The 13,120-nt window shown below is 38.4% G+C and overlaps 1 protein-coding gene across 1 annotated transcript in view; it reads left to right on the top strand.

The window, feature by feature from the left end:
* EDNRA (endothelin receptor type A) overlaps window positions 1–13,120 on the top strand; it is a 33,928-nt gene that overhangs the window by 10,635 nt on the left and 10,173 nt on the right. The window contains exons 3-4 of the mRNA XM_008641273.2: window positions 4,463–4,590; window positions 10,041–10,239. Of these exons, the coding sequence (XP_008639495.1) occupies window positions 4,463–4,590; window positions 10,041–10,239 (327 nt within the window). The remainder of the gene's footprint in view (window positions 1–4,462; window positions 4,591–10,040; window positions 10,240–13,120) is intronic.

Genomic DNA, 13,120 nt, shown 5'->3' with positions numbered 1-13,120 from the left:
AAGACAGAGCATATTTTTTAGAAAGAGAAACACGTTAAAAAAAAAAAAAAAAAAAAAAGTATATATATATATATATATATATATATATATAAAAACCCCAGCAAAAACAAATGTGCTGCTCTAACAAAACCAGAAGAATTTCCCTTGTCTTTCATTCTGGGCCATGTGGCAAGGAAAGAAAATCATCCCAGACTACACTGGTTTTGTAACTCCTGCTCCCCTGTTAGGAGATGATGGTCACTTGTACAACTGGATCTTATCTATATGGATGAAATCTGCTGGCTTGGTCCCTTCTGCCATTACTGCACAAGTATAACTTAAGTCACAGAACAAAGGAAGTATTTCTATTGTTCCTGATGATGGAACTTCCAGGGATGAAGCTGACTTCCAGGGTTGTGCCAGAGTTGTTCCAGGAGTATCATGGAACATGAAACCCAGGAGAGTATCCTGTATGAGGGCAGCATGAGGGGCAAGCACTACGTGTATGGAACATAGTTCAGTTTCTGGGAAGCAGACCTTGAGTGTCCAACAATGGTCCCAAGTGGATATAGGAAGCGAAGTCTCCAGAGCACTAGAATGACATCAGAGCAGGAAAGGGCAGGTATGAAGCTTTTTCTTCCATCCTCAATGCCACATGGCAGAGAGAGGGGACCTCCTGACATGCACTCGATGAGCCAAAGGAGTTTTAATAGAGCAGCTCAGAGCCAGTTCATATCCAGTGCCCAACCAAGTCCATCTCTTCTGGGCTGAGCTCCAGGGCCATCATCTGCCTGCAAACACACAGTATCAGCCTGGCACGAGGTAAACACTGTGGGTACACATGAGCATACTCTGGCAAACACTCATGTGGTAGGGTTACAACATTCTCTCTTCCAGACTATATATAAATTGCCTGGGATGCACAGTGGGACTTGATGTTTTGTACATCAGCTACCATACTGAGGGGGGTTAGAAAATAGCAGCAGCAGCAGAATAAAATCAACGAAGTGACATTTAAAAATCACTGCAAAGGAATGTTCTCAGTGCTGATGTCTTGTTTGTCTCCAGCTGCAGCTCAGGGCAGAGAGGCCATATAAAGCAGCACAGAAGGGAGGATGCTCAAGGAAGCTGTGGTTGTCTGGTCACTTTGCGGAGTTTTTAAAGACCAATCTTGATTTCTGATTTCAGTGCAAAAGTACATGTTGACTACACTCTTTTCTCAGGAATTGCGCCACAGTATGAAATACTCCCAAGTTGCAAACAGCACAAGGGGAAAACTGTGTTACTTTTGCCACATGTCTTATTTTGAAACCTCAGAGGTTTTGTAAGTGGGTTTGCAAAAGCACAATCCACTTCAACAGCTCATGGAGCACTGGAACACAAATAGGAGTAATCAGTCTGATTTCTTCTATCCTAGAGCCTTGAGAGAAAGTGCAATTTGCTAGAATTTTATAATCATTTTGTTTGGATATTAAAATATGCAAAAGCACTCAAAGAGCAAAGCCAGTAGTTCCAGTTCTTGTATTGCACGTAAGTAAATCAGGATTAATTAAATTAAACTCCTGGGCTCATTTTTTAATACAAAATAAATGTGTTATTTCCCTCTGAAATTTCCATACCATGCTAGGGCAGAACAGAGGGAAATGGACTTGTTTTGATGCAAAAATTACTAAAAACAAAGACAGGATGAGATTTGCTGACTAAAAATATCTACAGAAGAGAAAACATGGCACCTGATCCAAGGGGAAGTAATGAATGCATGGCTGATGTGGAGTGATAATGGAGTACACCCACAGAAATGATTGCAAAGTGAATCTTGAAATCAAAAAACCTTAATTCTGGTCCCAGGGATTTTGATTAAAACTCACTTGAAAAGAATGTCTAATGATTTGGTACTCATATTACTTCAATTATTGGAAAGTGTAAGAAACAAAAGGAATAAAATACTTTTAATCTCAAAAAAGGAGAGCTTCCTGGGGTGTGAGGTTGAAGCGTACATGCTGGAAGCATGATAAAGCTTCCTCGTGAGGCGTAATGAGTTAGTGAACCTTTTTCAAGTACAACACTTTTCTTTTTGAAGCTAATATTTGCCTTGTAGTAACAGAGTTTCACAGTCACTACAAAGTGCTCGTTCGTTTCTGTTGCTGGGTGTAGCTACAGCCAGAGTCAGGGCCCTGAAATGAATAGGTGGCTTTCAGTTGCCTTTTAAAGTGTGATCTGTAATGATAAATGGGTTTTGGGGCTCTGGTTGGCACAGGGGATTGACAGAAGCCTGCTAGAGCTGCTTTTCTGTGGCAGTGCCATTTATAATTTAGCCTTCCCAGCCTGAGAACAACTCTGATTTTACCCAAACCCAGCCAAGAGTTTGGAGCTGAAATTCCATGTGACCACACATGGTTGAATTACTATGGATTCTGATCATCCCTTCTTTTTTCAACACTTTTTTTCTGATAAAAATTAAAACCTCATATGAGAGTTCTAGGCAAAAGGTAGAAAGATGTTCTGCAAACATTTGTTACACTACTGCAAACCTATCTGGAAAACAATTCTGCTGGAGAATTTCAATGTATTTCATTCAGTCTATAAATACAGATAAAATCAGAGGAGTTAATCAAGAGCTTGCAGATACAAACTTATCACCTTTGCTACTGAAGGTACTGGCTAGAGTTAAATCACCAATCCAAGCAATCCAATCCCTAGCCTTCTGGCAAAAGGGGGATTTGCCTTCATCAAATGTGACTGCCCTAAACTGGGATACCATAGCAAAGGTACTTGCACACATAAGTTAGACCCATAATTTTAGCACCCAGCTGGCTGAAAGCTGTGAGTTGCTAAAATCTGTCCTAAAATACAAGTAATCAAATGACAATATTAATATAGTCCTAGAGAGACACAGGCAATGTGGAGTGTGTAGCTGCTTTCAGCATTTTTGAGGTATAATGTGGGGGACAAAATCACAAGTAATTCAGCATTGTGATGAGTGGCTATAAAACAGAGGGGGTGCAAAAAATCCCCAGCAGGACTATGAGGAGATGATGAATTCCTACTCATCTAGAATTTTGTGATAAATGTCCATAATCTACAGCAAAGTTCTCTGAAAAACTCATGCTATGAAAAACCAGAAAGGCAACACCTACCTTAATTGAGATAAAGACAGATGTGAATTTGAACTTCCCACAGTTCATACTTGTATTGCTAAAGGTAGTGATTATTAGCATGCTTCATTTTGACACTAATTTAAATAGAAATAAAATGTTTACTTTGAATACTGCAGTCGTGAGATACAACCAGAATTTGTTTTTCTAATTCTACAGCTAGAATACACCCACTTTTACCAGTTAAGTGTGTTCCAGGACCTAAGCTTCTACTGAAGAATATTTCTAGTCCTTGTGGTTGCAAGGCTACCTCTCAAAACATGAACATCCTACCTCTGAGAAAGTCTCAGCAGCAGACTTAGAGAAGAAGATGAACAAAATGGTAGTGCAAGAGTGAGAAGGTTTAGTGACTTTGTTTTTCAACAGAACTGTTCATGATGGCTGAAATATCCCTTACTTGAGTTAAAATAGCTAAGTTAGGGCTCAGTACTTTGTATGGACTCAGTAATTTTTCATTTATTACACTTACTTACATTGAATATAATCTATCATTTTACTGTCAGCCCAAGTAAAGGGAGATCTGTGACTCTGCAGCCAGTTGTACATTTGAGTATTCTGAATAATTTTGTGTCCTGCATTTTGTATGTGTACTTGCTATCAAAGCTCAGTTCAAAGACAAAGCTTTAACAGTATAGCTAGAAATATTACTATTTATATGCTAATTCTTCACAACTGTGCACATGAATCACTGTACTAATATTTGTTATGGAAATGCCTCCTTGGAAATGCTACTCAAAACCTCAGTCACTCACATCTTTCCAATGGATGCCTTTCTGCTGCCTTGAAGCACAGCCCACGTTTGCATGCTTGTCCTTTAAAATGTAATATGGAACAAATTATGTATGCACAGTGTTTTCTTCACACTCCTCAGAGTCTGGCACTGCATATTGCCATGAGTTACACAATGGTACATTTACGATGACAAGAATCTACTTGCGTGCTGCATCAGAACTTGGCTCTGAGGTATTTCATTGTGAACCCTGAGTTATGTTTTGACTGCCTGGTTCTGGGACATGGCAATTGCAACCATTTATGACAGGCTTGAGTTAGATTTTCATTATTCAGTACTGCTGGCAGATTCACAGTAATTAAAAAAAAAACCTCTTAACAATGCAAATTACTATTGCAACAGCACATGGTCAACATTTAAGTGTAAACTTTCAACTTCTGTGCTTCCATGGTAGCAGTTACTTCCCAGATTCACGTAATGTTAAGCATACACTTTAGGTATGGAGAATTCAAGGTTACAATGGCTGTGTCTAAGACATTGTGATGTACTTGTTGGGTTACTGTTTAAATATTCTGATTATTTTGTATCTTCTCTTTAGCTCCTTGCTCAGAACTGGCCTTTTGGAAATACAGAATTTGGACAGTTTCTTTGCAAATTCCTTCCCTTCATCCAGAAGGCATCAGTGGGAATCACAGTCCTTAACCTGTGCGCCCTTAGTGTGGACAGGTACAGTATGTTTTAGTCTTTTGACATTGTTCTTGCACGTGCAGTTTTCCTAAATCTGTGAGCACTCAGCATGGTCTTCTTAACAGGCAGATTACAATATAGATATAATTAAATTCTGGTCTTTTATATTCTGGCTATCACCAAGCACCACATCTGTGGCTCAAAGTATAATATTAAGTCCTTGGACTAACGAACTTTACATATTTTTTAAAGGTATTTAAAAGCTCTAGTAAAGCATTATTTCAACTTCCTTTACCAGACAAAAATTTATTGGGATTTGACTCAGTATTCAAACTTCCTTCTTTCATACGAACTCATGTTTGTTTTGTATTTGAGCAAGATCATAATCTTTAGCCTTAAAAATTCGTTTTTTAACTCACTGCCTATGGACAATAAACAAGGTTTTATTTTGATAACTTTTAAAACTAACAGAGCTTTACTGAAAAACACTGGAAGTTGGAAACTTGCTTTGATAGTTTGAAAATTAATGCCTCTGCTATTTTTCCTTCATACATAAAATGCAATAGCAGATGAACACTTGAATTCTGTAAAAGTTGGTTTTATGTCTTGAGTTACTTGATCGTGTTCTACTCCAAAATATGAGTACCTCTGATATACAGAAAATACTACTAAATAAAATGCACTATGTGTATTAGTACAGGGATGCAAAGAAGCTTTAAAATTAATCTTGGTTTGGCTTTACTGAAGAAGCTAATGTACAAGCTTTGCAGTGGATAAGTCACTTAGTAGTATCCATACCTGAAATACAGCTTCTTACTGCATTAGTTCCTTACCTCATTAGCCAATGCCAGAAACAAACAAAAAAATGTAATACAGGCAACTGTTCTACTTCCATGTTTTGAGTCTGAGAACTACAAAAAGAATTCCATTTCTCAAACAATATCTGCCCACCACTAAATAAAATCCCATGGACTACTCTAAGGAATAAATCATAGATCAAGCACATGAAACAGACAGTTTGTTAGATAACTCCTGACAACTGCAGTTTCACTAGATGAAGTTCCACTGTTATATACATTTTAATAAATTGGAAGTAACTCAGCTGAAGCTACCTTTTTGCAGATGCATGCACATTTTTACAAGGACTGATTTGCTAATCCTCACAACAACCAAATGTTGTTTCCATTTGAGTATAAAATCTTGTATGGGATCAGACTCAGACTATTTAATTTCCTCCCCTAGCTTAGACACTTTGCTGAGGACATACTCTTCATCATCTGGTGCTACTCTAGTAAGTGGCTGCAGAGGATGAGTGTTAGAAAACTGATGTATAGAGCCAGATTCTGATATTGGCTGACAAGAACCGAATCTAGGTTCAATCACCATGAAAGCTCCAGGCTGGGCACTGGAAGCTGCATTTTCACACTAATACAAAATTCCACATCAGCTAATGGTTGCTTTTTAGAATGGAAAATGAGTAAATATGAAATAGTGTGCTGTCACAGCTGGACTGTTTCTGGTCTATAGGCGAGTTAACTCTTGCTTAAAAAAGCTCCTGAAAACTATCTTGTTTATGACTATTTTGGGTGTCTATATATTGCATTCTATGACACAGAAAAAGAGGGAGTCAATTGTTACAGTGAACCCAGAAACTTTACCCATAGTTTTGGTCATTGTTGACTCTCTGTCCCTGTTGCAGACTACAGCCTTAATTTAGAGCAGGATTTTTTTTTTTTTTTTTTTGCTATCAGGATGGTTCCCTGTGCTAACTACACTCTACTGTGAAACTCCCCTCATTACTACTGCCCTCGAGTGACTTGCCCTGACAGTGTACTAAGGTTTAACTGTGCGTGCCCAAGGAGAACAATGGCCACTCACATGTGGAGAGGGTTTTAAGAGGCTGACAGAAAGCCAGCCATTCACCCTTCCGAGGAAGCTCACATTTGCCTCAGATGCCCCTCAGGCATTTTTAAACTCTAGGTCATGATGGTGACCATAGTGTGACTCTTTTGCAAAACAGTCCCTGAGTGTGACTAAGAGGAAAGATATTGCCCTGCCTGAGTTTTTACTCTCGCTTATGTCTTGGCCATAATGATATTGATTAAGAAAAGGGTTGAAGAAGAAAAGTGAAGATATGGATCTCATTTCATGTGTACACACCCTCTTCTTGCCCCCTCTGCATAGCATAATGCATAGAACACTAATTCTAAGGTAGATATTTTTATGTGGACCAACTTCCAGTAAGTTTATGAGACAAGTTGAGATTTTGCCACTAAAATAAAACCCTAAGAGCTTCATTGTATTAAGACATTTGCATAAAATGAAGAACAGCTGTGGTCTCTATTAACAAAGCAGAACAGTTCGGTATCATCAACAGCAGGAACAGTTAGAAACTATACTGGCACTCATCTTGACAGCGTGCTTATGTGCTTGATCTTGTCTCTTATGTTTCCTGCATTGCTTTTCACTCTTACAAAGGGCTGATGATACTTGCACAACAGAAACATGTTATATTATGGGGCCATTTGAACATCTAATTTTCCAATGCAGCTAAAAGGAATAGGAAAACAAAAGCACCTACTGATGTTCTCAGATCCAGACAAGATGTCCTTCTGAAATAAATGCTTTAAACATGTTATAACTAGGTAAGAGTGCAAAATAGTTCATCGTATGTATGTATACAAGTTGCCAGCACATACATGAGCAGTCAATAAGGAAAAGGGGAGAGAGAAGAGGAGCCACACCATTAAACAGAGAACAGGAAGTGACCTGGAAAAAAAAGTGAATAGTTTAGACAAGATTGGAGACAAGAGGGAAATAAACTGAAAAAAAGGAAAGTTAGACAAATCTCAACATATTTTAGAGTGAGGAATTAAATGCAATGCATTATGTATGTATTTTATGTCAGCTCCCTGGCAGATATCCTGTGTTTTCCAAGTATGAGGGAAATAAACCCTTCAGTACTTTCTCACTCTTAATTTTGGGAGTTTTGTGGCTAGACAAAGATCCTCTATATTACATAACTCACAGAACACCCACTTGAAAAATTATTACTACTAAAATTATTATTACTACCACTGTTTTTCAAACCACTCTTACAGCAGTGAGTAAAGAGACCAAGTAATTGCAGGTTAATAGGCATTCAGCAAATTCTGATCCAATTACTGAACTTCCTATGTTTTAGCTGAAAATATTCATAAAATTATTCAGCCAATAATTCCTTATTTGAGAGTTATCTGAACTGTAAACTGGAAAAAAAAAATCAGTAAAATACATACAGGACCCAAATCCTTACTGCTGTGCATAGTGATCCTCTCATGTGCAAAACAGATGTAACTCAAAAGAACAGGTACAAAAATGCAACAAAGGAAATAATTGGATTCACAATTTGCAACCCATTGGTTGTCACTTATATAGTTACAGACATAACACGAAACAAGCTTTACATTTGCTACTTGAAAAATATATACAGTGTACAAGCACCTGTTTGCTAAGAGCATCAGTCAGTCTAGGAGGGGTTAGGAACCTGTGCAGCTGACAGAAATGACTGTAAAATTGCCAGTCTGTAGAAAGTAAACTTTGCACTGATTGTTAAATTTCCAAAGTTCACAAATACGTGACCATTTGCGTGAAAGGTTAAGTTTCTATGAATATTCAACTTTGTGATGAAAGCCAAAATTTGATATTTGGCAAAATGAAATATGACAGGGTGACAAATCATTTAAAATTAATTTTAGATTTTAATATGAATATTTGTGAGAAGATACGATACTGGATATTTCTTTCTTAATTCTCTCAGAATAGTTTTATTTGTTTTGATGGTCTCAGAATTCTGATCTCAGAGACCTTCTCCCCATGAGCAAACCATTGCCTCCCTCCTTTTTCACATTTTTTGAAGATAAGGATGCTTTTAGAAGACATTTTTATTTTTAATTTGCAAGTCCAAGTTGTAGTTTACTTTATTATGCTCGAAGTATTTATACACACATTTCTGTAGAAATGATGCCCTGAGAGCCTGTATGTAGTACAGCTGTGACTCTGCTGTGCATGACACTGCTGTAGATATCAAGGCAAAGGTTTCCAGTCTGGTTTCTGCAGGAATGATGGCACACCAGGCTCTGACACCTTCCAGTGATATTGGGTAACAATGCTTGCTGAAGTTTTTGTGAGGGGCTTAAGCCTGGATTTGCACTCAGGCATTGTCCTTCCTCTAACACTGAGGCTACAGGGGATGGAACTCCCAAGTCTTCCATCCAGTTAATAAGCACACTTCCAAACTAAAAACAGGGTGTGATACAAGAAATCAGAAGAAATACTTTGTGTGTGAATCCTATATTACTGTATTCATTAAAGGACGACTGAGAAACCTTTTAATAACTAAATTTTCCTGATCTCTGTAGCCTACGTCCTGTAGCCCTCAACAAATGATTTCCCGTCAGAAGCTCTTTATTCCTTCCATCTCAAATATTCAAAATCCAGTATTTCACTTCTTAATCTGACATTTTTTAAAGCAGATGAACTTTCTTGACTTTTTTTCTGCTCAACTAAAGAAGACTATTTCATCAGTGGATGCCATGATGTATACCTGTAGCACTGTAATTCCAAATGGGAAGGTCCTATTATTTTAGGGAAGTAAAATAAGCAGTTCAGAAGCTGTTACATCATTAATGACAAAGAGCTCTCCAGCATGAATTTCAGATTATTACAAGATCAAAAAATAATATTGGTTCTTTCCATTGATTCTGTCTTTACTAAATTGTTGGAAATGCTAAGTCGTTTACTGCAGTTATTGCAGGACAACAGTTACATCTGCTACTGAAATTTTAATTTATGGACTGGATTGCACTCTGTATTCTATGCCTATCAGTCTTCTCTGAATAATTTTACAACCTTCTGACCAGAGCTGATGGAAAGATTGAGGTCTCAAAGCTAATAAATTTCTACAAGCTCCTTGAAAACTGAGAGACAAGTAGAGTAGAAAGATCCTCACAGTTCACTGAACAGTGTAAACAGAACAAATGCATTTTCACTTCATCGAGAGTATTTTCCCAGTCTTTCATTCCCTGGAAGCTGATAGCTTCACTTTGGATAGCACTGCTGAGATGGATGCTTTGTATCTGTTAGAATGGTTGTGTGCCTGTAAGCTTTTTTTCCTCTGTTATATCAGTTATCTAGTGAAAGATACAGTCTGTCCTCACAAACCTTGCCTACTTTAATTAGAAATCATTAGTGCAGTCCACCTAGCAGAATTCCACACAATCCCACACCCAAGCAGAACAGGAGCAGCCGGCTCTCTGCTCTCCACCCCTTGATGTGCCCTGTTATGTCCTAGGTGACTTGACAGCAGGCAGAGGCCTTGGAATAGGCAGAAAAAACAAGTAATACGAGTCTCAGATGTCAGCTTTAGGATCTTACTTGCCAGATGACATTGAACCGTGACCTTCTAAGAAGGAAACTGAGGGCTGGAAACGAATGCCTGTCTCTTTCAGGTACAGAGCAGTTGCGTCCTGGAGCCGTGTTCAGGGAATTGGAATCCCGATGATCACTGCTATTGAAATTTTCTCCATCTGGCTTCTGTCCTTCATACTGGCCATCCCAGAAGCAATTGGCTTTGCTGTGGTACCTTTCAGATATAAGGATGCAAGTTATGTTACCTGCATGCTCAAACCTACAAACGATTTCATGTTGGTAAGTAACATCCTGTCTCCTCTTTTTGGAACCCACAGTATATGTGTTAGACAATTAAGATACTGGATGATAATAGGATTTATTCATGCATTAAACTGCAAAATGTATTCTGATGTGTATTGGTGCAAAGAGGATCTTATGTTCACAGTGACTTGTCTCTGCTTTCAGCCAGAGAGATTAAATGGGGCTTTACAGCATTTTCATTTCTTTGCTACTGAGGAGTCTTACTACAGACATCTGCAATTCAGGCCTGCTTAAAGTACAAACAAGAGATGTATCAGGGTAGCCAGAGCCTTGAAAGGTTTTGTGTTTCAAGGTGCAACACCTTGGAGCTTGTAAATGTCAAAACACGTTTTACCGTGATTAGTCATCCTTTTCCATGCAGTAGTGAGCTCTCTTGGCACACAAAGAAAAGGGTGGGGCCATGCTACATGCATTAAAGTCAAATAAAAAATAATCCTGTAGTTTACAAGAAATCATGACTACAAAGCTGACAGACACACACCTCCAGCTAGGTGCTCGCGCAGTGTTAGCTGTCATTAGATACAGCAGCTCAAGAGCAAGAGGAGTGCCTGAGACACACGAGGCTGCTTTGGCACATTCCTACCCCTCACCCTCTGTGCTCCAGCAGATTAAGAGGTGCCAATACCCACATCAGCTTCTGCAAAGCAGCTCAGGTGAGAAGTCACTACAGAATCAATAAATTACTGCATAGGGGCATAGTGGTTTTCCGCCTGGCCTTACAATGAGGAAATGCCTTAATTTTTTAATTTGTGAAGGCCAGGGACCATTCATCCAGTAATGAAAAAGGAAGAGTAACATTCTGATTTGTTGCAGAGAAGGCAGATAGCACCAGATCATAAGTCTTGAGAAAGCTCAGCATTTTTTTCTGGACTAGATTTTTTCATAATAGAGTAAGAAGTTTCTCTTTTTTGAATGTCTGGCGCTTCTGCTTTTATTGGACCAGAACATGCCTTGGCCTAGAATTGGGAAGGATCGGGTAAAGTGGAGCTACGAATTTTAGAAAATAAAAAGTGTGCATGCTTAGTTTTTCAGAGCAATGTCCCTGACTTTGGTATGGTTACACAGACTGTAGGGATGGTAGAAAGAGCAAGAGATAATTGAAAGAGAAGACAAAAGGAATTCCCTAATGGAAAGAATTAATGCAGGTAAAGATGGAGTGGAATTTCCCAGAGCTTATTATATTTTTATTTCTAAACTCCACAGTCTATATGACTGTACATACTGTAGTTAGAAGACTGTGATTTATGAATTACACACTGCAGCAAATTTCCCTTCTCTAATGGCTGTTTTTCTCCACAAATTGCCTGGACACTCTTCACTTCCTCTCTCCCTAAGAAAAAGAATAGTCTTCTCTTCCCTCTTCTCAAAAACACTATAGTTCAGGTCTTCCACAGGCATGCTAACTTTAATGATTATTGTTCTGTTCTTAATGTGCCAAGTAGAATAGCTTGGTTTGTTTTCCTAGCATTTCCTTAGTATCTCTTACTTGCTCAGTATAATTCAAAAGTGCCAATCTCCCCAGTCCCACAGCAGTCTGATTTTTAAGGAAACAAACCAGCAATTATGTCCAAGCTGAGAGTAAATGTTGGATGTGTCAGTCAAAATGGAGAGCTTTGCATTTCAATGTGTTGCAAGCATGTACAAACATGAGATTAAAGTGGAAAGACCATTTTAACCTTAGCTATAGTATTTACTACCACAAACACCACAATAAACAATTTCTAAACTTCAGGAAGGATTTATTATTAACTTCTGTTTTTAATAGAAGCTTTATTCATGTTTAAAACTATCTTTGAAAGATTTAAAAGATTCATGCTAGACCATGATTCCCAAGAGGCCGAGTGCACTAGGAAATTTGTTTAAAATGCACATTTCCTGTAGAAAACCAGTTCCATGTGCGCTTTCAAGAAAAACAAAAGAATGTGTACTTCTCTTCAATCAACCCATTTTTGTCTTTGATGTAAGCTTTGTGAAACTCAGATTCCTCAATTAATCATTTACAGACATTTTTGAGTAGGTTTTATAACTCCGCGAGGCCAGGTCCTCCTCCAGAAGTGATGCATTGGTCAGGGCTGTGACACAGACCTTTCGTGTGTTTTCTTGACCAACAGGCAATGCTCATGAAAGCTGGAACACTGATAGGACACAAAGTTTTCCTTGTAAATATGGCATGGATTCAGCAGTACACATTTTGAACTGTCCAGCCAACATGATTCTAGCCTGACTTGGAGGAATTTGCCATGCAAAAGATAATTGTCTCCATGTATTTGTAATCCTTTTCTCTGCAGAAGGAGCAGTAATTACATTTGCCCTCAGTACAAAGTCCTCAAATACGAGGCATGTTGTTTTCCGGTTTTCTGCTGGCAAAAGCTCTGCTCCCAGCAGGGAAATTCTGCCCCCAAGGAAAGTGCAACTATGCAGGAGACTGTAGCCCCTCCTCAGGGAGGAGGCTAATGAGGAGGAGGAAACAAGTTAATCAACACAACACAGTGTCCCAGAGTGAGGTGGGATTGTGGCCTAGAAATCAGCAGCATAATCTAAACTAGAAAATTCTATATGCAGCTGTATTGGGGCAGAGGGAAAAAACCAAAACTTTTTTCTTAGTAAATCAACTTTCTAATGTAACTGAAGTAGATTTTTAAAGTAACATTATTAAACATCACTATATGAATTGTATCAACTTTTTTTCATCTTTCGGAAGTTTAGAGCTGTTTGGTTTTAAATGTAAATATGATGTCAAAAGTTTGACTTTTTCAAAGAGGATTCATAAAATCCTCAGGCATAAGAATTTTGACATTTGGTGTGGGAACTGTGATGTTACAAGAGCACATCTGCTAGGAACAAACAAGCTGGGGGA

Source organism: Corvus brachyrhynchos, unplaced genomic scaffold (assembly GCF_000691975.1).
Source record: "Corvus brachyrhynchos isolate BGI_N302 unplaced genomic scaffold, ASM69197v1 scaffold229, whole genome shotgun sequence".
NCBI classification, from domain to species: Eukaryota; Metazoa; Chordata; class Aves; order Passeriformes; family Corvidae; genus Corvus; species Corvus brachyrhynchos.
Note: the sequence above shows the minus strand (reverse complement) of the source record. Positions and strands in the feature narration are given on the sequence as shown.